This window comes from Emydura macquarii, unplaced genomic scaffold (assembly GCF_026122565.2).
Source record: "Emydura macquarii macquarii isolate MOO-44397 ecotype Brisbane River unplaced genomic scaffold, CSIRO-AGI_Emac_v2 contig_3220, whole genome shotgun sequence".
NCBI classification, from domain to species: Eukaryota; Metazoa; Chordata; order Testudines; family Chelidae; genus Emydura; species Emydura macquarii.
The window spans coordinates 7,164,420-7,187,162 of record NW_027133357.1 but is presented as its reverse complement, the minus strand read 5'-3'; the positions used below and the strand labels follow the sequence as shown (position 1 = coordinate 7,187,162).

Here is a 22,743-nt window from a genome sequence, read left to right as displayed (position 1 = left end):
GCCACAATGCACCCACCTTCTAAATATGCATGTACTTTCCTGAACGTGCTGACAGCCTGAAACAAAGAGGTGGGAACTGTCCCCATTCATCTCAAGGGGGCATTTACTTGGAAACCAACTGCAGCAGTTTAAATGGCAATGTGGTTAATGATTTCACTGCCGCTCATTTCTGCAGAACTAGCCAGCCAGCATGCAACATCCCACATTCCCAGCCTGCCTTCCTGGGTGCCAAAAGCCGCAGATAACTTCTGCCCACCTGTCAGAACCTCCAGCCAAGACCTCTGGAGCAGTTATGCACTGTCACTGCAAAAATCTGCAGCGCATGGAGAACTCTGGCAATTGAAGAACAGAGACAAGAAATTGAATTGGACAGAAACATAAATCACTTCTACACTGCCTGTATTTTGGGCCTGTGAACACCCCCATTTTGTAATGTACCTTGCTTTCCAGCACACTGCACCTGCATACTGTAGAATCCAGGTCCAGAATGCTACAGCGACCACAGGCCCTTACCCTAAGGTAACCGTTAGGAGGGCAACACTGTGTGCTGCCGCAGTGCTTTCTCCAGGATACAGCTGGGTTTAAGGCCTGGCCTATGTTTATTGTAGAGGAATCCACCCCAGTGTGATGTGATGTGATGGCCCGTTTTGTGGCCAAGCCAGCTATTCAGTTGGAGACAGAAGTGTAACATCTTCCAAGATGCACACTGGCCCTTCTGTCTTGGACTAGCACCTTGCTGGACCCAATAGTCCTCTGTGCAGGGAGGGGTGAGGCTGGGATTTATTGCTACAGCAATAGCTGTCTCGCTGTAAAGCAGTCAATGCAATGGTAATTAAATGGGACACCAAGGTTGATCTGCAACTGGGAGTGACAGGCAGACACTGACGTCAAAGGGCAATGGAATGGCTTTATGGAAGCCGCCTGGAGGAAACTCAGGAGTTTACCTGATATGAATGTGACTTCTAAGGCTTATACATTAGAGCGTCCCCTCAGGAGCGGCTAAGGGCTGTGAAGTAAAACCAAGCGGTGCTTACTTGAAAGCCCTGTCCTGATCTTTACTTATGCTGCGGTGAGTCTGGAGTAGCTCCAGTCCAGAAAGTGAGGTTAGTTTGAATTTACACTCTCCTAACCGAGATCAGAATAGGTGAAGTTTTAATAGTAAACTGAGCTCTTATGTAGCACATTTCGTCCCTAGATCTCAAAGTGCTTTGTAAAGGAGGTCAGGATCATTCTCTGCATTTTACAGAGGGGAAAACTGAGGCACAGCCCAGTGCAATGATTTGCCCAAGGTCACTCAGCAGGCCAGAGGCAGAGCTAGGGATAGAACCCAGATTTCCTGAGTCCCAGTCCAGTGCTCTAGCCACTAGGTCACACTACCTTAAACTGCCTTTTAGCCTGACACAAGGCCCACCCCTGTGGTCCTAACTTGGTCATAACTCTCCTTGCCTTCAGCAAGCCTCTAGCAAAGTCTCTTCCAAGAGGCTATTGAAGAAACCAAGGCGCCAGGGTGAAAAGCAAAGCACCGTCATCGATCAGAAAATGGCTAGAAGACAGCACTGGAATAACATTTGTCAGGACAAAAGCTTACAGTCAGGCCCCCCTGGGTTCCACTCTAGGGCTGCTGGTGTTTGATAGATCTGTTAACAGGCTGGATAAGGAGAGGGCAGAGTTTGGAGAGGACACACAATTCGGTAGATCAAAGCCAGAGGAGTCGGTGAGGAACTTCAGAAGTTCCAAACAAAGCTAAGTGAATGCACAAGTTTATGGCAGATGTAACCCAGCTGCCAGGTAATGCACATTGCAGTGAACAACTTGAATTCATTTGCCACATGTCACTGAGGCCAAGAGCTTAATAGGGTTTTAAAAAAATGTGGACATTTATAAGGCCACAGTTATCTTAAATGGGATAAAATTTATAAACAATACAAGGATTAATAACAGGAAGGCGGTGTATCTTAGTGGCTTCAGCACCAGACTATGACTCAGGAGACCTTCATTCTATTCCTTGCTCTCTGACTTGCTTGCTGGAAGATTGTAGGCAAGTCATTTCCCTATTCTCTGCCTCAGTTTCCCCATCTGCAAAATGGGGATGTTGACACAGCGTTCCTTTGTAAAGCACTGTGAGAGCTACTGACAAAAAGTACTAGATAAAAGCTAGGGATTATTCCAAATCCTTCTGCATCTGCCAATAAACCAACCAGGAAGATTTTCCTATGGACAGGTTCTTCCATAATCATTTACTATAGGAATTCATGCACCTCCCTGTGAAGCAGATGCTGTTGGTTGCTTTCAGACTAGATGGACCTCAGGTCTGATCTATTCCTGAGAGGAGTTTTCCCTGAGTAAAGATGATAGGATTTGACCTATGATCTTTATAATACAATAACATCTTGCTCTTATTGGTAGATCTCACAGTGTTTTACAAAGGAGGTCAATATCTTTATCACCATTTTACACATGGAGAAGCTGAGGCACAGAGTGGGGAAATCACTTGCACAAGGTCACCCAGCAGGCCCGAAGCAGAGCTGGGAATTGAGTCCCAATCCAGTGCGCTAGCTTCTAGGCTCTGCTGCCTTTCAGAGAACTTACTCTCTGAAACTGGTGATCATAGAATGTAATTCTCACTTCACAACCCCTCTGCATGAGTAAATCTGCCCACAGGACAATCTGAAGGTGCTTGTAATTAACACTGTGGTGACAATATTTGCTTTGCAAGAAAATATGTGTCAACTAGTGTGAATGTCAAGGGTCCGCACTCAAGCCATATTTTCTTAGTGGTGTTATTTGGAAGTAAATTCATTGAGTTGCTCCTGAATTATTCCATGATGAGTGAGATCAGAATCTGGCCCATATACTTACCTAGAAGCCGTAAGATCACATAGCATTCCCAATATAGTTTAAGGACTTTCTGTTTACAAACATTCATGGGACACTTGAAAGCAAATCTGGGACACGAATGAATGCTGTGTAATATATAACTCTCTGTAAACCTCATTTTTCCCATGAATTGACACTTAGATTATCAAATGCTGGAGCCCATAGAGCACATATGGTGTTTTATTGAGAAGACCCATGCTCCAGTAGTAGATGCCACCCTGGGACTTGGGAGACCTAGGGTTAAGTCCGTTTGCTGCTATAGACTTCTCATGTGACCTTGTATCATGAGACACTCAAGTCTCTTTGGCCAGGTCCTCAAAAGTACAGAGATGCCTAACTCCCATTGAAATCAACAAAATACCTCTGTGTCTCTGGGATGTGTAGGGGTCCAACCCAGACCAGTAAGGGATTGTGTCACCCCTGGTTATAAAAACCTAATGAAGATCCAGCCCCATGAAAATCCTTCCCAGGTTTTACAATGAGTCTAGTGCAGGCTGGGAGAGGACTTTGGGAATGTAATCATTGCCAGATGCATGGCCAAGCAGGGAAGACAGGATCAAGGAACTTCAGTTATTCACCTCTCAGTCTATATTTTTATACTGCATTCATCACCATAGTCAGAGCACCTACTGTGGCCTAATGAAATCTCACTATCAAGTGCTGTGGCTTGGATTTAAGGAGCTCCCAGTAATGAACTAATGTCCCAGCACAGGGTAGGGTTTGCAGTGATATTAGAAGCTTTCAGATGAGATGTTAAGCTATCGTCCTGACTGCTGGTGGCCGTTAGAGACAACATGGCGCTTTAAAAGTCTGCTGTGGTTTGTGTCCCAGTTTGAAATTCCAACTGGGGCAATTGCATTCTGCATACAGCCACATGCCAACAACTTTTCTTCACTTCCTGTCCTAAACAGTTGCAAGTGCTGTTGGATACTTTTCGAACAGCTGCTGCCTCCTGCCCAGCTGAGGCCTGGTTTTCAGGAGGTTGGCAGTCCGGGATAGAGACAGCTTTTCTAAACAGCGCTCTGCACCCAGCATGCTGGGCTTTGATCTTGGTGATGGGCGCTGAGCCCTTCTGAGAAGCCGGGCCAAACTGCTGTATGTTAATGGTAGGTGGAGGGATCTTTACCCGTTGTAGTTTACAAAATGCTTTTGGATCAATTGGGCTGGAAGGCGCTGTATAATATGTAACTTTATTACCTACCATCCAGTTTTTAAAAGCCATCTGTGTCCTGTAAATAAAATACTCTATTTCCTTTTTTAATAGCCTCTGAATCACGGGACGCTACTGTCCCTCCTCTTAACTTGGGACTGTCTCCTAGGGGAGACTGGCCCTAGCCCTTGCTAACTTAAGAAACACCCATTGCCACCGTGCAGTGATATATCTGGGATCCTATCGGGTGGATGAGGAGCAGGGGGCCACCACAAGCCTGCACTGGGATCTGTGGACTTCTGCCCTTTGCCTCAGCTTATCCTGCTTCTCTCTTGATTGAACAGGCTGCACATGGGAAGAAGGTAGAAGTATCCCGAGTACATTGGTTCAGCCCCCACCCCCTTAATTAGAAGGAGTGGGTGAGGCCTTTAAGACCACTCCTCTGTCAGTAGGCCTGAATGGGCGAGGCTTACTTCTCGTGGGAGCCAGACGCCAGTATTTTCTCACTAGCCAGCAGCCTCTGCCTAGCTCCAAGGAGAAGCACCAAGTAAGTGTTCTGCCTTAAGGCCAGCCAGGCTGCATGGCATATGTTACATGGCCCAGAGAGAAGGACCGGTGCGACCCCCTGAGCTAATGTGCACAGCTGTACATATCTTAGCCCCTCGGCCCTTCTGCCTGTGAGGGGTTCCTCCAAACACTTGCAGGGCATTTGACTTAACCATGTCCTCTCCAAATGGCTGGTGCATGTAGGTGGGGGAAGCATTTATATTGGGTTAATGTCTGAGCAGGGTTTGTGCTTTAATTTTGCATGTGTGGCTTTAAAAACTGACCCTTTCTTCCCCTGCTCGTTTTACTGTGCGCAGGGCTGGGCTCTGAGGTATCTTGATGTACCAGTCCAGAACCTGAGTAATAAACAGCATATGATTCCCCTCGATGTAACCTCAGAAGGGCTTGGTGCAAATGCACTGCTGCTTTCATGGAGCTAAACTGGTGCAATGTTCAGATGCTCTCTGTTCCTTGCTGCTAGTGGCCAAATCTTTTCCATGTTTCCTAAAGTAATGAGACACTCCCTAGGAAAGGGCAGTGATCCTCTGGTGGCTGCTTTGGAGGACTGGAAGAGATATTTAGCATCCTGCTGCAGAGATTCCCATCCTAAACCCATTAATAACGGCAGAGGGCTCCATGTAAGTGTTGTACAGGGTTCTCCTTGCTAAGGTCCTGCCCCTGCCAGCAATCTCCTGCTCCTTGGTAAGAGTTTGTGCCCTTCTAGGAGTATCCAGGCAATCCTAAAATTGACCCTAATGGGAACAGGCAATAACTTACAGTATATAGTGCTCTGCAGCTTCAAAGCCCTGTGCAAGAGTGAGCTAATTAGTCCTCGCAATCTCCTTGTGAGGTAAGTGGTGTTATCCCAGTTTTATAATTGGGGGACACTGAGGCACAAAATGAAGAGATCTGGGAAGGGCCCCATGGTGTCAGAGCTGGGCCTAGAAGTCCGGTCTGGCTGACTTCCAGCCCTGTACTCGTTCCCCCAGACCATACTGTGGGAGTCGAATTCAGGAACATCGGGCTCCAGAGGGGTCCCAAGAATCATGCAGCTGGGTTGCGCTGTGTTTCAGACAGTGCTACTGGCGTCAAACTATGATCCCATTAAATCCAATGGTAAAACTCCTCCAGACACAGTAGGACCAGGATCAGTTCCTAAGGCCTTGTCTAGGCTAGAGATTTGTCTAGTGCCAGCTGTCAGGGCGGTTGCAGTGACACAAACCCGAGCAAGCCTGACTCACCAGAGTGCCTGCCCCTGCTAGAAATGGCAGCGAACTTCACCACCGCAAATTGCTTTGTTTGCACTGGTGAGATTGAGGCATATCCCCAGAGCGTGCAAGGCTTGAGCGTAACTCCTTATGACTCCCAATCCCACCCGCTGACCCCGACGTACGAGTCCATGCAATGGGCTGATTCTCCTTTTTCCGCTGGTCTGCCTCCTGTTTATACAGAGTGGCTCCATTGCTCCCAATACTATCATGTATTTCCTTTCATCCCCACATCAAAGAGGCTCATAAAACCGATCATAAATGCAAACCGCGGAGGCCACGCTTCCCATGGGCCTGCTTAACCGCCCTTGTTCCTGGCACCTCGTTGCCTGGGGAAGGCTCAGCTGAAAGGCACATCTGGTTTTCTCTGAAGCTGCTGCATCTCACCTGTTTTCCCCAGGAAGTTAGTGGCTCAGCTTGGATTAGGAGCTGGAGCAGTCCTGGCCATAAGCCTGTCTAGCAGTAACCCAAGCCATTCACTCAGTAACCGTACATGTGGCTATACCAAGGCTGTAACTTACACCTTATTGGCAGTCACTAGTAAAAAAAGTTACGAGGGAGGGGAAGACTCTAAAATCGGCCATTTTACATGACTTTTTAAGGCCCGAGAGAAGGGGGGGGGGAATTGAGACGTCTGGGGGCTTGTCTGTACTTGAAATGCTACAGCTGCAGCACTTCAGGGTATGCACGACCTATTGCAATAGGACGGGGTTCTGCCGGAGAGGTGTTAGCTAGGCCAACAGAAGGATTTGTCCCTCGATGTAATGCTGTCTACACGAGAGGCGGGGCGGGAAGGTATGTTGTCTTCACCCCTGCTGCTCAGGGGGTGTGGATTTTTTTCACCCCTGAGTGACTTAGTTCAACAGACTTAGTTTTCCAGGGCAGACTAGGTCTTAGCTTTCCCAGTCTTCTTAGGCCTGGTCTGTGTTAGAAAATTAGGTTGGTTAAATTATGTTGGTCAGGGTGTGAAAAATCTACACTCTTGGGCTCTGTTAGCACATGTGCTAGCTTCAAATGCTTATTGCAGTCCACCCTCCTCAGAAAGCTCCTTCTCAGAGAACAATGTTCCTCCAGCACAGAGCATTGGCCCTCAGTTACGTTGAACCCCTTCCACACCTCACCTCACTAAGCATAACAGCCTCTTGCAGAGCTCTGAAGAGGTGAGATTGGAACACGCTCTTTCACTGGTGCTCTTCCACCTGTTGCAATGGGCAGTCATGAGCACGGTGCCCACTGCCTGCACTTATAAGCTGCGGTTAGAGTGCGCTTCCTGGCCAGTCTCTGATAAGAAGCGTTTTCATTCTTTCCTGCACACTGAGTGCAGTGCAGGCAATGGGGCCTGTCCAGTCCCCTTGGCTAGAGAGGAAATGACTCGGTAATCAAATGCTAAGTGAACAGGGGAGAGCTCTTGAGACAGGCTGTGTTGTTTCCGCCTCCACGCTGGCCCTGTTCTATGTGGGGCTCTGTCATTTTCTTCTTGGGGATAAATCATTTTGACCTCGAAATCGAAGGGCAGGTTTTTCAAGAGAGCTCAGGTCCCACCTTGACCCCATAATAAATGGCCAGGTTGTCAGCAGTGCTCAGTATGTTGGGTGCTGGGCATGTCTGAAAATCTGGCCATAGATGTATAACGGGTATAAAACCATCATGCTTCAGGGTGTGAGCCGACTGCCTGGGGTGGGGAAAAAGCAAGTTAGGGAGAGCCAGGATGGGGTGGAGGGAATGTCACTGGAGGAAAGGAGGAGAAGGTGGCCGAATAGGCAGCGGATATATGGGGGTGGGATGATGGTAGGATGTGAGAGGAGGAGTGGAGAGGCTGAGAGAAGAAGATATGGAAGAGGATAGGAAGGAAAATGGGACAATGTAAGAAATATAGGAGTACAGTGAGGGATCAGGGTGGTTAAAGGGAGATCTTGATTAGGATACAGGTCAGTGAATGTAGTAGCAAGTATGTTAGATGGGGGAGCCAACTAAGTGATCAGTGAATCAATTAAACAGGAGCTAATCAAATGGGCAACAATAAACAAATCCGGCAGCTTGTTAGGTTCGAAGTAGTTGTGTCCACATTTGCCCAAGTGGCAATTAGTTGAGCAGACCAGGCAATGAACAAGGAGTGATCAGCTGACTTTCAGCCCCTGGAATAAGTGATTCTGCTGAGTAGAAAGTTAGCGGATGAAATGTCAAAAAAGGGGTGGGGTGGGAAGGGCATCAGCAGGCTGAGGGGTGCTGGGGGGGGGGGGAGAAGACAGGGTGACTGAGTGCCTTATATTGTAGCCCTGCTTAATAGGGGAAGGGTGTGCTGCATGTCGGTGACCCGCCCCATTGGGGAGCTCATGTAACTTCCTCAGTTCGTAAATGAAATCTGATTGTTACAAGCCCAAGCAAATTGTGACGGATGTGTTTGCTTTTGATAAAAATGATACAAAATTTTTTACATGCCAGTTGGGTGTGGCTACTCTGCTCCGGCAAGCTGCCTGCAGGCCTTGGCAGTTCCAAACGTGGAATCCCTTGGTCCAACGTCAGGCCGGGCCCAGCCAGAGAGTGAAAGAATCTCGGTGCCAAAAGAAGCTGGTTGTGAGTTCCTGTAACAGCTCTTTAGTGCATAGTTGCTTCCTTAGCCTTCTCCCTTTACACAGCTGCGGCGTTCATCCCAGTGCTGGCCCAGTGTTGCTAATGGCAGCTGCTAATTGTTTTTTTTAAAATCTGTACTATATTTAATTTCCCACTATTATTTTTCCTTCTTTCAATCATACAAAAAAATCTAAATTTCCTTTGGGAAGGTTATTGGCTCAACTATGGAAATTTACCTGCAACTCGCATAGAGCTAAACCGACAGGGGATTGAATATATTTTTAAAGCAAGTACAAAGTGTCTTCAGCACTGAATTCACTTAACCCTTTACAGTGTGGGAAGATGAGAATTCTGGTTCATGGTTTCTCTCCTTCTGCTCATCAGCTGCCAGGAGGTGCCACTTCATAAACACAACACATCTGTTCCCCCTCCTATAATTTCCCACTTGGCCTGACCCAGTCATCCCCAGGGCTGATCAATTTCTCCTGTTTGCAGCTAGATCATCTGATTCCCAATTCCCTTTAAGATGCCCCTGGGCACTTGTTCCCAGCCAAGCTACATTCTGGACATGGTGATTTGTGACACACACTATACAAGCATGTATCGTGCCCCCCTCCAGTAGCTGGTCTGCTCGGAGGATAACCCCTTACTGTGGCCACCTCATGGAGTTACTTTGTCAGCTCAAATGGCAGAGGTCTGTGTTCTGGTGTTGAAACTTGAACCCTGCTGATGACTCCTGGTAGGGGTTATTGCTCATGGCCATGGAGATCAGTGCAGAGTCAGGATGGCTCAATGTCTGGTCCAGGCAAAAGTTCTGAGCAGCAGCAGCTGCTGGGTGGCAGGGCTGGAAAATCCTCTCTGGCTCCTGACCTAGTGCCCCAGCCTGCAATATCCCTGATAAAAAGAAGTGTCTACCACCTGGAAGCTGACCCCATAAATTAAGAAATGGACCTGTTGGAAGCTTGAGGGATTTTCTGGGTGAAACTGACGAGCGAGAAGAACTTTAATAAGAGAGCAGTGTGCTTTGCCAGTAGATAGGTGTTCCCTCTGTACCGATATCTGTCTCTGAACTAGCATTGCGCCTCTCCCAACCCAACTTCTGTTCCAGCCTTAACCAGCTGATCAGATGACAACTTCCTCCCTCCAGGGTATGTTGCCATGCAAAGGACCCCTTGGGATGCTACAAATCCTACATTATGAGTGAGCAGAAGGAGCAGATGGGATGACTGGGAGGGAAGTAGCCCTTGTTTTAGATGATTAATCAAGTGACCACAGGGGATTATTAAACTCTGCACAAGGAAACTTTGATCTTTTTTTAAAGGAAAATATATTTGGTTTCTCCAGTGGGTGGCTCTGTAAAAATTCCTAACAATTCCCTTCATGGGATGGCTAGCAGGGATCACCTCTACAACTTCAGCATTGCCGGTACAGACTGAAGGAGTGACTCTGTCCGGTGGAAGTTGCACTGGGCTCTTATCCTCCATACTGGAGCAGCCCACTAGAGGGGGATGCAACACACACTTTGCCAGGGGGTTTCATAGTCCTTTCGTGTTTTCACATCCACAGTAGATGGGTCTGCTGCAATCGATTTCATGGACCTCTCCTATCCTCCCCTCCCATCTCCCTCCACTCATCTCTTGGCCTCCTCGCATAGCATCACCACTGATGGTGCAAGAGCCTTCACCTCTGCAGCTCCTCGTTGTCTGCAACAGCCTTCCCTGAATCTTTCCGTCTTACTCTCTCCCAACTCCCAGGTGGGATCAGAAGAGAATGAGGCTAAAATGAACCCCTGGATCCAAGTAGCTATGAACTTCGGACCATGACCTTCACAGGCCTGTCTCCTCTCCTGCCTTGCCCTGTTCTTTGTGCAGTGTTTGGGGTCGGAGGACAGACACAGCTTGCTGGAAAGCCACCGCACAGAACACTGCCTGATTTCACTGTATTTCTGGGCTGCCGCTGAGCTCAGAATGCAGCCCAAGCCAGCAGGGCGGGAGAGAAACTTGTCTCGCAGCCTGAGAATCCCCCTTTTATGTGCTCTTATCGCCAGAGAATTCCTTCCTCTCTGGCTCTGCTACGGATACAAGGGCCGCAGTGTCTCCCCCTGAAACAAAGGAGTCTGCAGTTACTTTCTATTTCTCATTGTGAGCTGCTTCTCTTTCAGTGCCCAGCAGTTGCTGGCTGAGTGACTTGAGGTTCTTTGTTATACATTCAGCCCTGACTTCTTGCACCAGAGGGCTAGAGCCAGGGCACTGGCCTGTGCTGAGTTCTCCCAGCTGTGCTTAGAGAGACACTGTGCCTCAGATAGGCATTTATACCCGCTGCACCACCTCCTTGTGCACCCTACTGCACCCTGCACCCTACTGTCCTGTGCAGTGCCTGCCCTGGCTTGGCCTCTTCTCCGATCCCTTTGGGGTGGCTAGTGGCCTAGGCCACATTAGCAGGGACCAGTCTCTGCATGTGTCCCGTTCAGAGGATGCAGTTTGTTCCTGCCCCCTGTGTGCGTGAGGGTCCAGGAACTAGACCAGACACCTCCAGAGCTGAAAGCATGAGCTGCTACCGCTGGAGACAAAAAGCCCAGGCTCCAGAACTGGGGCTGTCGCAGACTCATGCTCTGAGTGGATCGAGCACAGCTGAGGGACTTGTAACACGCTGACTGGGCCGGGGGGAGGTTCCCCGCTCCCCATTTGGTCTCCATAGGGATGGCTCCGTTGCAGCTGGGAAGCAAGCCCCCTGCCTGGGTAGACAGACTCTCACTAGCTCACTAAAAAGAGTCACATGGATGTTGCTGCCCTGGCAGAGACTCAGGCTAGTCACCTGAGCTCAGATCCAGGTCGGGTGCGCTTGCCAGCGTGAGCCGCAGTGTCCACGCTGCTGCTGTTTAGTGCGTTCGCTCAAACAGAGCGAACGTGAGTCTGTCTGCCTGGGCTGGGAGACTCCACCCTGCTGCAGTGTTGATGCACACAACTCGCTCTTTAGCTTGCCCTGGTAAAGCTACTGCTCAAGCTCCCAGATATAGATCTACCTGCTCCCCATCTCTCTCCTGCGCTCTCACCTACATGCTGCTTTACAGATGGGGAAACTGAGGCTCAGAGAGGGGTGTGACTCACTTGTCACAGCAAGTCAGTGGCAGAGCCCAGGCTCGAGCCCTGGGCTCCTGAGGGCGTGCCCCATGCCCTAGCTGCTTGACCACAGTACTTTACCTCAGCCTCTTCCACCTTATCTCCACCCCACTGCCTGTGGAGCAGCTCTCACCCCTTGGCCTGGGCAACCGCTGGCTTCCCTTTGGCTTCAGGTGTTAAGGGCACAACGGTTTTGGTGGAGGACAAATGCCAATTTTGGTTATTCAGTGCTGAGAAGCACTACGGGCTCATGTTCAAGTCTGGCCGTGCGGTCTCTGAATATGGAATTGTGTAAAGACCCACCTCTGCCAGGCAACATGCTTTCACCACTCTCTTCGGCCAGATCTCCCTCTTGTTTTACTTCCATCCTACAGCCTTTCTCCACTATTGACCCCTTCCCCCCTTCTCCCTCCCTGACTCTTTGCGCCTGCCGCTTTTCCATGCTACGACTGTGCCCTCAGCACTGAATGGAGACATCGGACAGCCTGGCCGTGGCACCGAGCCTTTGAAAGCTTTTTAGCTCCAACGTGGTCCTCCTTGGCCACCAGAATCTGGCTCTTGCCTTGCATCCAACACGCTCCTGTGTGGGCGAGGGCATCTGTGGCTGAGTCCTGCCACTTGCCTCTATACGGAGAAGGGAAGGCGCCAGGCTACCAAAGGCAGCGGTGTGAAAAGTGACAGGCTTAGACGGGAGTCTGTGTGGGGCGTGGGTGGAGAGGATCCTCTGCCAAAGGAACATCCCGGGTGCTGGGCAAGGTGGGAGGGACCCATTGCTTAAGCAGCGGCCCATGGAGGGGTTGATTGCACCACAGGAAAGGAATGTATCTGCCATCCTGCCAAGGAGGGAGACCACGCCTTGAAGATGGGGGATGACTCTGCTGTTGTTGCACTGAGTCACCATCCTCCCCTCCACCGTCGCTTCCTTTCCAGGAGGGAGAAACACCAGTGTTATTTATAATGTGGCTTAAAGTGGGGGGGTGGGGGGGAGGAAACTCTTATTTATAACTTCCCTATCTCCCTGAGCCATGGGCCTGGGGGCACAGATAATGGTGTGAGCAGGGAGGCAGGCAGGGTATCTATCCCACAGGGCCCTGCACCAATGGGCTGCTCTGCTTTGGTACTCATGGCCTGGTTTTCCAGAGGTGCTGGGCATCTGCAGCTCCCTTTGACTCCCCTGGGAGCTGCGGGTGCTCAGCGCCTCTGAAAACCAGGCCAGGAGAGGAGGGAGAGAGCGGGGAAGCCCCGTGATGGCCCTAAGCATGGCAGTATTGCTATGGCCTGTCTCTTGTCTTCCATTGCCAAGTACCCACTTTCTGTCCTCCTTTCTAACCTCACCTTTCCACCAGCAGGCCCTGTACACTTGCTCCCTGAGCCGTCTTGCCTTCAAACAAGTCCCTCTTCTAGAAGCAAATCGAGGGGCCTCCTGCCGGTGGCCCCTGTCGTGTTTTTTTTTTTTTTTTTTTTTTTTTTTAACACAAAACCAAACTTGAGCTACCTTCCTCTTCCACTATCCAGGGCCCAGCCAGGCTTGGCAACCTCTCAGGTCAAGATCTTCCCCACAGGATTAAACTATGTCACTCTGGTGACAGTGAGGCTTGAACCCAGAGCCTCCTATGGTATGCATTACTGCTTGAGCTAAGAGCTGGCTGTGGAGAAGAGAACAGCAACATTCCCCCTGTGGATCAGACCCAGGGGAGGTTGCATTACACATGCTGTCCAGTGGCTCACTCCCACACTTGGACACCCACCTGGTATGACCACGGAGCTAACTTCTATTCAGACCCAGGAGGCTTATGGCTTGCTCTTGGCCTACTGGTTATGGAGCAATGGGACCAATCCTGGCCCTTTCCTTAGCCTTAGCTGCTGTTGGAGTCAGTCAGTAGGGACTGAGCATCCATTGGGAGCCCTGGGCTCTCTCTATACCATGCCCTGTTCATACAGTAACTCTATCCTGTGCTCTTGTCTCCCACATTTAATCCAACATCTAAAACTGAGACATGACATGCGCAAAACCCACCCAGTTTCATACCACCCCAGCAAACCACCTGTGGTATAAAATTCAATTGGTGCAAAAGTGAATGAGAAAAAATGCATTCGGCAAATACCACATGGCAGGCAGTGCCTTTCTTAGTGATTCTAGCATGCCTGGAGGGGGTGGCTATGATGCATAGGGTTGATGGCTGAGTGACTGAACAACCAGGCAAATCCAGTAATTTCCTGCCTACAGTGCTGGGTTCTTGTTTCAGGAACTTTTAGTGACTGATCAGGCCCTCCCTGTTTGCTGTGTGTCACTGGGACAGCCACATTTGTATTCAATGTCCCAGCACTGACCTACTGAAGTTTCAGGTTTGCTGTAAGGGGCTAACCCCATAGAAGAGAGGGGGCTGAGGCCTGAATTTGTGGATTTTGTGGATCTGTCTGATAGTTGGGGGGGAGGAATGTGGGGTGACTACGATCCTAGGTTTTGATTCAGGTTCATCTCTGCTCCATACATTGACCATTGCACAGGAGAGCTGCCCTCTAGGATGCAGCGTGGCCTGATTGTTAGGACATCAGGCAGAGAAGCAGAGGGTTTGGGGTTTTCTTCCTGGCTCCGTTAGATATGCTGCACGGCATTGGGTACGTCAGGTTGCCCCCATCTGAGCTGCAGTTTCCTCATCTGTACAAAGGGGATGATGAGATTTTCCCAGCTCTGTAAAAGGCTTTTATTGTAAAGGCCAGATATCTGAACCTGGGACAAGAAGTCATTTACTCCCCAGCCGTGGACAGCATTTTACAATTAGCGAGGCACCATTGGGAGAGTTTCCATCTTCCTTCGAAACATTAAGTATTGGCCAGCACTAGTAGATTTGATGGGTTGATCTGATTTGAAACAGCCAGTCTTGTGATGCTGTGAGCCAAACTCCGCTGAAATGGGGTCGGTCTGTCTAAGCAGCGTGGAAAGGGTCTTATTTATATCTTTATTTTAAATGGATTCAGCTCAATGTCCCATATTCTCTTGGTGAGCAGAAATCAGGCCAGCCTTGCATTTGTTTAGTACAATAGTTTTGCACTTCTGAAGTGGTTTTTACATAAGGATCTCAAAAGCACATTGCAAATACTAATTAACCAAACCCCGGGTGAGTGAATAACGTCACGATTCCCATTTTGCTGAGGCACCGAGAGATCCTGACTGGTCCAAGGTTACACAGCAAGAGAGTGGTGGGGCCAGGAAGAGAATCCACGAGTCCTGTGCTCTAATCCCTAGAACAATATATTACACCTGATGTGATGTCTGAGACACTGTTTCCCTTTCTTATCAGCACAGTTGAGTATTTGTGTGTAAGCTTTCAGTCTCTGATTCTTGCAAGTATGTTCTCTGCACCCTTGTTGAGAACTTCACTGCAGCTAAAGCCAGATAACTTTCTCTCCTTTGATTCTCCCCTCCACCACCCTGGGATACGGGGTGCTAAATTTGTCCTGCGCTGAAAAGGCAGCTAATCCTGATGGTCCTGAACTCACTGCTCCCCTGTAGGAATTGCACTAGATTTTCCTTGTTCTGCCAGGGGATTTGTCTGTTTCCTAGCAGAAAGAAAACAGCATTTAAGGCAAAATTTCAATTTTAAGAAGTTATGTGGTGTTTGTTGGCAGGGGGAATGAATCAGAAAAGCTGGATACTCTTTAAAACTGTTTCTGGCAGTGGGCGAGCAAGAGAGTTAGGTTTAAATGTATGGAGCTGGAATGACAACAGTGTCCATAAGATGCTCTGAGGATATTGTATTGATCCACTGATGCTTTATTAGGAATAAAAGAGCTGCCAGACTGGGTCAAACTTGTACTCTCTCTAGTCCAGGAACCTGTCTCGGACCTTCAGAGGAAGGTCCAGGAGCCTTGCAGTAGGCAGATGTGGCATAATCTGCCCCCATGTAGGTCTCCTCCTAATCCTTATTCTTGCATTCCCTGCAGTGACCCCTTGACTCAGATTCTTGGCCGTGTTGTGTGCAGTTAGCTGTGTTGTGCCAATAAGACCCAGCTTTGGTGCCAGCTCTGTCCCACGGTGTGTTCTCTGAGGTGGCTAGTGCCTCCGGTGAGCTCAGGGGTTGCAAGGGTGCCCGATCCTTGCCTCCGGGATGGGTGGGGACCAGGGCAAGCCCATAGAGAGTTCTGAAACCAATCAGAGGTGACTAGCTCCGGGGATTCCCATGTGCAGTGGATGCTGATTTTTTTTTTCCAGCAAGTCCTGGAGGAAGCAACATGCTGAGTCAAAATCCCCATGTTTAATAAACCCTCACTGGCTTCTTCTGCTGGGTGTGGAAGAGCTGTTCTCACCTGAACACTCTGCTCTTCCTCCCAGGTATGCATTCAGTCTGGCCTGGAACTTTTCATCCGTAATCTCAGCGCCCAGAAATTAGAGCAAGGAGACTGCGGGGTGGGGGGTGAGCAGGACTGAGAGGTGTTCAGATCCTAGCTCTGGGAGGGTGAGTGGGGTCTAGTGGATTGGAAAAGGGTGGGCTGGGAGTCAGGACTCCTGTGTTCACAGGGTGAGAGCAGTGGACTAGGAACTGGTGCCCTTGGGTTCTGTTCCCAGCCCGGTGGTGGGAGGGGAGTCCAGTGGTTAGAACAGATGAGATGCTGGGAGTGTGTGGACTCCTAGCTTCTGTCCCTGGCTCTGAGGGAGCGGGGTCTAGTGGTTGGAGCGGTGAGGGACAAAGACTTGGAGTCAGGATTCCTGTTTCAGATTTCCAGCTCTGCTGCTGACTGGCTGTGTAACCCCCACGTGTGTGTGTGGAGGCCGGGGAGAGAATATTTGAACCCAATCAAAGTCCCATTGCACAGTTTAACCACCTCCCTCTTGAGTTCTTGCCCAGGGCCGCTATGCAAAGGCGGCAGCGGGGGTTAAATCGCCCCGGTGCCTGCAGCGAGGGGCCGCTAGCCAAGCCAGAGAGGGGGAGGCAGAGAAACTGCCCACGCCCCGCCGCAGGAAGCCGCCAAGCCTGGGCTGCGCGAAGCGGAGCAGCCTTCGCTTCCCCCCCCCCCGCCTCAGAACGCTCCGTGTGAACGGGCCGCAGGGGGAGCGAGCCCCTTCGAGCGGTGTGTGTGTGTATGTGAGTGAGTGTGACACAGCCCCCCCCGCAGGAGGGAGCCTTGATGTAGCACAGGGGCTGCTGCTGCAGCAAGAAGTTTCCCAAGTTGGAGGGCGGGGTGGGGCCTCTGCGGGGCACCCCCCTGCAGGCGAAATTTGCATGCCTGGTGCAGCAGGACTTCCTGGTCGCTCCCCATTGGCTGCAGGTAGCAAACCGTGCCGGAGCCGGAGCGAAGCCCTCCTGCAAATCCGTAATTGCTTCTCCCCCCGCCCCCCCCCCGTTCCCACACCTCCCTCCCCCCTTTCCCCCCGCCGAGCCCGGCTCCGGCGCTGCCTGTGTGTGTGCGCGCTCCGAGCACGTGTAGCAGAGCCATTCCCCCGACCCCCTGCCTCCACCCTGCCTCCTTCCCTTTCGGGGGCGGGCGAGGGGGGGACCCCTCGGAGCGCTGGATCCGGAGCGCGCCGCGTGCCGCACGGTGCAGGAAGGAGGGCGCCGGGGCCGGCTGGTGGGAATCATGAACGAGATGTCCAGCTTCTTGCACATCGGGGACATCGTCTCCCTGTACGCCGAGGGCTCGGTCAATGGCTTCATCAGCACGCTGGGGTGAGTGAGCGAGCGCCGGGGGCAGTCCCCGCCTGGAGCGGGGGGCAGCCCGCTGGGGTTGAAGGCAAGTGGACCCGTGGCCACCGCAGAGCCCGAGGTGGCTGGCTCCTCCGATCACAGGAGCAGCCCTGGCTGAGATCGGGATGGGAGTGGCGTGGCGGGTAGATCCTGCCCTGGGCTTGCTTGCACCTTCCTCTGAACGGCTGGGTGCTGGCCATTGTTCCGAGCCAGGGTCCTGGAGCCTGCTCCAGCCTGACAGCGGCTGTGTGGCCCACCAGCTGTCTGGGTTTCACATTCTGGCCCCAGTCACCTTGCCTCTCGCTGGGGTGGGAGTTGGGATTCCTTGTTGGCTGCTCCTGGGGAGATGGGGGCGAGGTGCACAGGTAGGTGCCCAGCAGAAGAGCACGTGCAAGGCTAACGTGAAGTATTGGGGCAGTTCAGTATCTGATGGGCATCTCCCCTGAGCGGTGGGAGAGGCTGTGTTCTGCACCTGCAAAGGTCTGTGCTGATGTTCTGGGGGTGGGTCACTCCCATGTCAAACTGCTATGATTTTTCCCCTGCATGTGCGTTGGGGTGGCAGGAGAGAATTACAGTGTAACCTCTGGGACTCTTCCAGGCTACTCTCTGCCTTTCATAGATGACATTAAGGCAGCTCTGGTGCCAGAGGGCACCCTCTGACACCCTGCCCTGGGCATCAGAGCCCTTCTTCTTGCTGAACTTTCCCTCACAGACAAGCCACACGAGTGAAGCATTGCAAATCTATGACATGACTTGGGGACTGGCTGGAGAGCGCACTGCTTTGTATCCTGGCTGCTAAAGGTTCCCCTCCATTTATACTGGTTTCTTTCCCTCCCCATCTGCCCGCACAGGTGTCTTAGTACCCTGGAGGGACTCAGGGGATTCCCCTGGGCTATAGCAAGGAGGCAGGACTGGGCTGTGTTGAATGCAAAGAGGATTCTTTATTCAGACTGCTGGATATGGACACACCCTTGGGTTCTCTCTCTGACTGAGTCTCTGCATGCAGTGGGCTAGCCATGTCAGTCCCAGATAGTAGAGAGGCAAGGCAGGTGAGGTAGTCTCTCTTTTATTGGACCAACTTCTGTTGGTGAGAGAGACAAGCTTTTGCGCTACACAGAAATGCTTGTATCTCTCGCCAGCAGAGTTTAGTACTACCTTGTCCACCTCGACACACATGCACAGACACTCAGATACACATGCTTGACTATGTACAGCCATAGGTGTAAATACACATTGCGATCACAGACGCGGACACATGTGCGTCTTCATACACAAACACACATACAACCACGCACCCAAGTTTATAAATACTGACACGCACACAGCCATATGATGTGCTTATAGAGAGCTAGCATTTAGGGTCAGAGAAGACTACCAGATCATCCATTCTGATCTCCCGTATATCACAACTCCCAACACAGCCCACACCCTAAATCCGACAACCAAAACGAGACCCCATATTACAGCCCACAGAAGATGAAGCTATTATGTGCCATAGGCAGAGAATAGGAGGGACTGAGGTACCCAAGTTCCTTCAATGGCAGGGAAATGATTAGGTGAGATATATATACTCCCACGTGCTGCAGAGGAAGGCGAAACCCCCCAAGGTTGCTGCCAATCTGACCTAAGGGAAAATTCCTTCCCAACCCCACATGAACTTTCACGTAGACAAACAGACCCATTTGCGCACACATATATGCATAAACACAAGTACTGTGCATGGCCATGAGCTGGTGGGAAAACCTTCCCAAGGTAATTGTGGTGAGATCTCCTCTAAACTGGCCACCTGGCTCAATGCTAGAGCTGTCCCTGTCATTGATGCAGGCTCCTTTTAACCTCCGCAGATCAGTTCTGAACAGTTCAGAATACAATTCTGAATCGTATGCCAGATTTTCAGACATTAGGTCTGAGACAGGCCTGTAGGACTTTCTAGGCCCTCTCTGGCCGATGCAGCATTGTTCCCTATGGTCAGTTTTCCGGGTCGCTCATCCCCATGGTTGGTTTGTTCTGTCTTGTTTGCAGTGACTCAAACGATGAGTTCCCATTCCTTCCCTTGGGAGATTGTTAGAACGCGGAATAGACCTCACTATGGGGCATTTGCATTTGGTCTGATATCCAGCCTACCTTTTCCTTTGCTCATTTTTTTTTTTCCACCCCCATCATCCCATTACACCACTGCTCTGCCCAGGGCTTGAAATCCTTGTACCTGGTGCTGGGAGCAGCACAACTACACTTTAAATCATTGCTGTGATAAAGAAGTAGTTATTTACTGAGAGTGCGTCTCCTGAGCCTTCCGCACATTGTGCGTCTTGTTTGGTTCATTTGCTAGTCAAATAGTTTAGCTAGCCCAGGATGTAGCACTTCATACTCAGCTGAGCAGAGTACCGGAAACTCCCCATCCGTCTGTGTTGACATCCTCCCTAGCAGCAGCCAGAGAAGAAAGCAAGCTGCAGTCCTGAAAGGCGAATTGCTGACCAAGAGAATCTGAAATGTGATACTGTTTCTTAGCTGAAGTGTCTTGAATGAAGGAAACCGGTTCCAGGTGCCAAGCGAACATAATGAGTGGAAGCATTACACAGCATAGGCTTACGTGTAGGATTGTATCTGAAATGGTCTGCCCATGTAACGGGCCTGATTATGCCTCTTGCTCTCAGGAGGTTCACTCCAGTGCAGCTCCATGGACATCACAGGGGTTCTTGAGGATTGACACCTGTGTGAGAGAGATCGGCACTCGGCCCACTAGCGTACGTAGGAAAAATAAAACCAGCACTCAGGGGAGACACTGAGTGGCTGTTTTTGAACAAAGAAGGTGCTGCCTTTCTGAGGATCTGTTTGGTGTTAGTGAATGGCTGCATACACCAAGGGAACTGGAACTTGGATCTTCTCCTGCAGAGACTGTCTTCAGTGGATGTAACACGGAGCACAAGACTAACCAAGATTATCTCCTGAGGAAAGGAGTTGCTTGAGCCATTTAAAAGGAGACTGGTAGAACACTAGAGAAGAGTGCTGGGGAGAATCCTCAAAGGTGTTTAGAGAGATGAACTTAATGATTTAATTATTTAGATTGGAAACTCTTTAGGGCAGGGACAATTTTCTTGTTCTGTTTGTGCAGTGCCTAGCACAATGACCGGCAGTCCTAGCTGCTATGGTAATACAAATAATAAAAATGGGTCTACAAAGTGGGAGTAGCCCTGGCTAAAGTCCTGTGATTGTTATCCACTGTCAACCATCTCATTTTACAGACAGGGAAACGGAGGCAAGCAGCAGGGGAGGAGCTTGCCCAGGTTCGCTCCGTGACAGAACCGGGAATAGAACTGTAGAGTTCCAACTCCCAGGGTTGAGTTGTGCAGGATGCTGAGCCTCCTCAACTCCCTCTGACTTCAGTGGGAGCTGAGGGCACTCAGGGCTGTAGTCTCCTGCTTTAACCACTAGACATGCTGTCCCCCAATCACATGCGCTGTTAAGAGCTCAGTCCAGAAAAGCCTTTAAGCGCCTTAATATGCAGATAGCCCCACTGCAGGGAGTGGGACTGCTCACATGCTTAAAGCTACGCACGTGCTTAAGCACTTTGCTGGACTGGGGCGTATAACTAGCCCAGATGCTTAAATTAGAGGAAATGACAAAGTTAGAACAACTCTAGGAGGTAATTAAAGACTCCCTGGAGAAATGAAAGGGTGATCTCCAAAGACTAAGCCAGGGGCGGTGACTAAACATGTTGGAGTATTATCCTAGGGCTAAGCAATGGTGCTAATTACACATTTTAACCATGGTGTTAGTGTTTTAGAAGTTCCACATTAACTCAGTGGAGAGAAAGAAAAGGAAAAGAAATATTAATGGCGCCAGAATTTGCAGGGTTTTGTTTTTTTTATAGGGATGTACGATCACTAGGAGCTTGCTTGAGGGAGAGAACCAAACCCTGATCTCATTCTGCCCTCCAGGCCTGATTTAAAAACTAGCTGTGCACCAAGGGGAAGGGCTGTTGCATGACTTCACTGGAAGTAGTTTGGCTGCTGCCTGCAAAAGAGGTCTAAGGAAATGGCAGTTTCAAACAGACCAGGACAAAAGCAACTGCAAAGGTCATGGAGTTACATGTCATATGCTTTGCTGAGCAAAGGGCACGGAAGAGAAAAGCTTTAGTCAATACAGTGGTGCCTTGGTCCTGCTAATGTAGGCAATATAGATATTTGCCACTTAGGGAATGTGCCTAATAATTCATACACTTTCACTGCCTGCCCCACGTCTACAGATCTGTTAAGGGTGAGATTTATAAAGGCATAATGGGTAACTAAACCTCCAACTCCTATTGACTTTCAGCATCTAAGTCCCCTTTCTGCCGTGGCAAATCTCCCTCTGTGGTATTAATGCTTATTTCAAACAGCACCTTGCTAGTGAAAATCCCAAAGGTCTTTACGGCCGCTAACTAATGAACCCTTCCAACCCCCTTGTTGTAGGGAGGCAGTGATCATTGTTACCCCCACTTTGCAGATGATGCTCGGTTACACAGCGAGTCTGGCTGAGAGAAAGGAATCCTGCCTCTCCGTTTCCTATTCTGATCTTCTTCCAGAGCTGGCAGTGGAACACAGGAGTCTTGGCAATTGCTGCCTGTCTAAGTTTTAAGTAATAATGCCATTAAAAGCATCCCATGCAGTGTGAGCTGGGGTGCATTTAACTGCTGGAACTCATCTGAGATCAATGCTGCCTCCTATCCCCAAATGATCTATTTCTTCTTGGGGTTGGGGAGGGAGGGAATGCTTCCAGGAAAGAGGCATAAAGCAGTGAATTATGCCACTGGGATGGAGTGAAAGCTGACCTCTTCCCTGGAGTGCCATCTCAAGACAACCCCTTCTGGAAGCGGGAAAGCAGAAGTCACACCCTCCAATAATCCAAAGTGCGCCTGGGTGGGTCTGCTCAGTTCTATGGAGGTTCTTATACGGCCATCATCGCTGTACTATCTGAGCACCTTCCAGCAGTGCGTTAAGCAACATGACTAAAATCTGCCATGTGTGGCTTGTTTGCTCTTGTCATCCTCTCCATAGTCCTGGTTTGTGGCTATTGCTTAGCTGCTTGAAACCAAGCATGGAGCCTTGATCATGGGATACAGGATTCTGAGCTTTAAAGGTCCTCCCTGCCCGGGTACCTTGCCCTGCAGTGAGTAGTAGGGAGGCTCACTGGGCTCACTGTAAAATCTGGAAAGGAGGCTGTGGAGGATAGTCTCTTCTTTGGTTGTTTTCAAAATCCTGGTGAGGAATCTGGAGAGCGTGTCCCCACGATATTACAGATTCCCCTGGTGTTACTACTAGTAGTAAGTAATACTATGTACTGATATAGACTTTTCCATATAAGGATTTCAAACTGCTTTATAAAGACTGACAACTATTATCCTCGTTTACAGATGGGGAAACTGAGGCACAGAGGGTTGGTTTGTTCTTTGTTTGTCTGAAATGTGATCATGCTGCAAGTCCCTGGCAGAACATGAACTAGAGCCCAGTTCTGCGCTCTGATCATTACCTGCTTCTTCTCTGTTTGCC

The 22,743-nt window shown here is 50.1% G+C and overlaps 1 protein-coding gene across 4 annotated transcripts in view; it reads left to right on the top strand.

The window, feature by feature from the left end:
• Positions 1–4,497: 4,497 nt before the first annotated feature.
• ITPR3 (inositol 1,4,5-trisphosphate receptor type 3) overlaps positions 4,498–22,743 on the top strand; it is a 90,371-nt gene continuing 72,125 nt past the window's right edge. For 3 of the 4 annotated variants that reach the window (XR_010916934.1, XR_010916935.1, XM_067531840.1), the window contains exon 1: positions 17,085–17,197. Coding sequence is in view for 1 of the 4 variants with exons in the window: in XM_067531840.1 (XP_067387941.1) it covers positions 17,109–17,197 (89 nt within the window). In the remaining 3 variants the exon portion in view is untranslated. Of the gene's footprint in view, positions 4,575–17,084; positions 17,198–22,743 lie in introns of those variants that run through there. The other variant, XM_067531841.1, reaches the window with a different exon arrangement.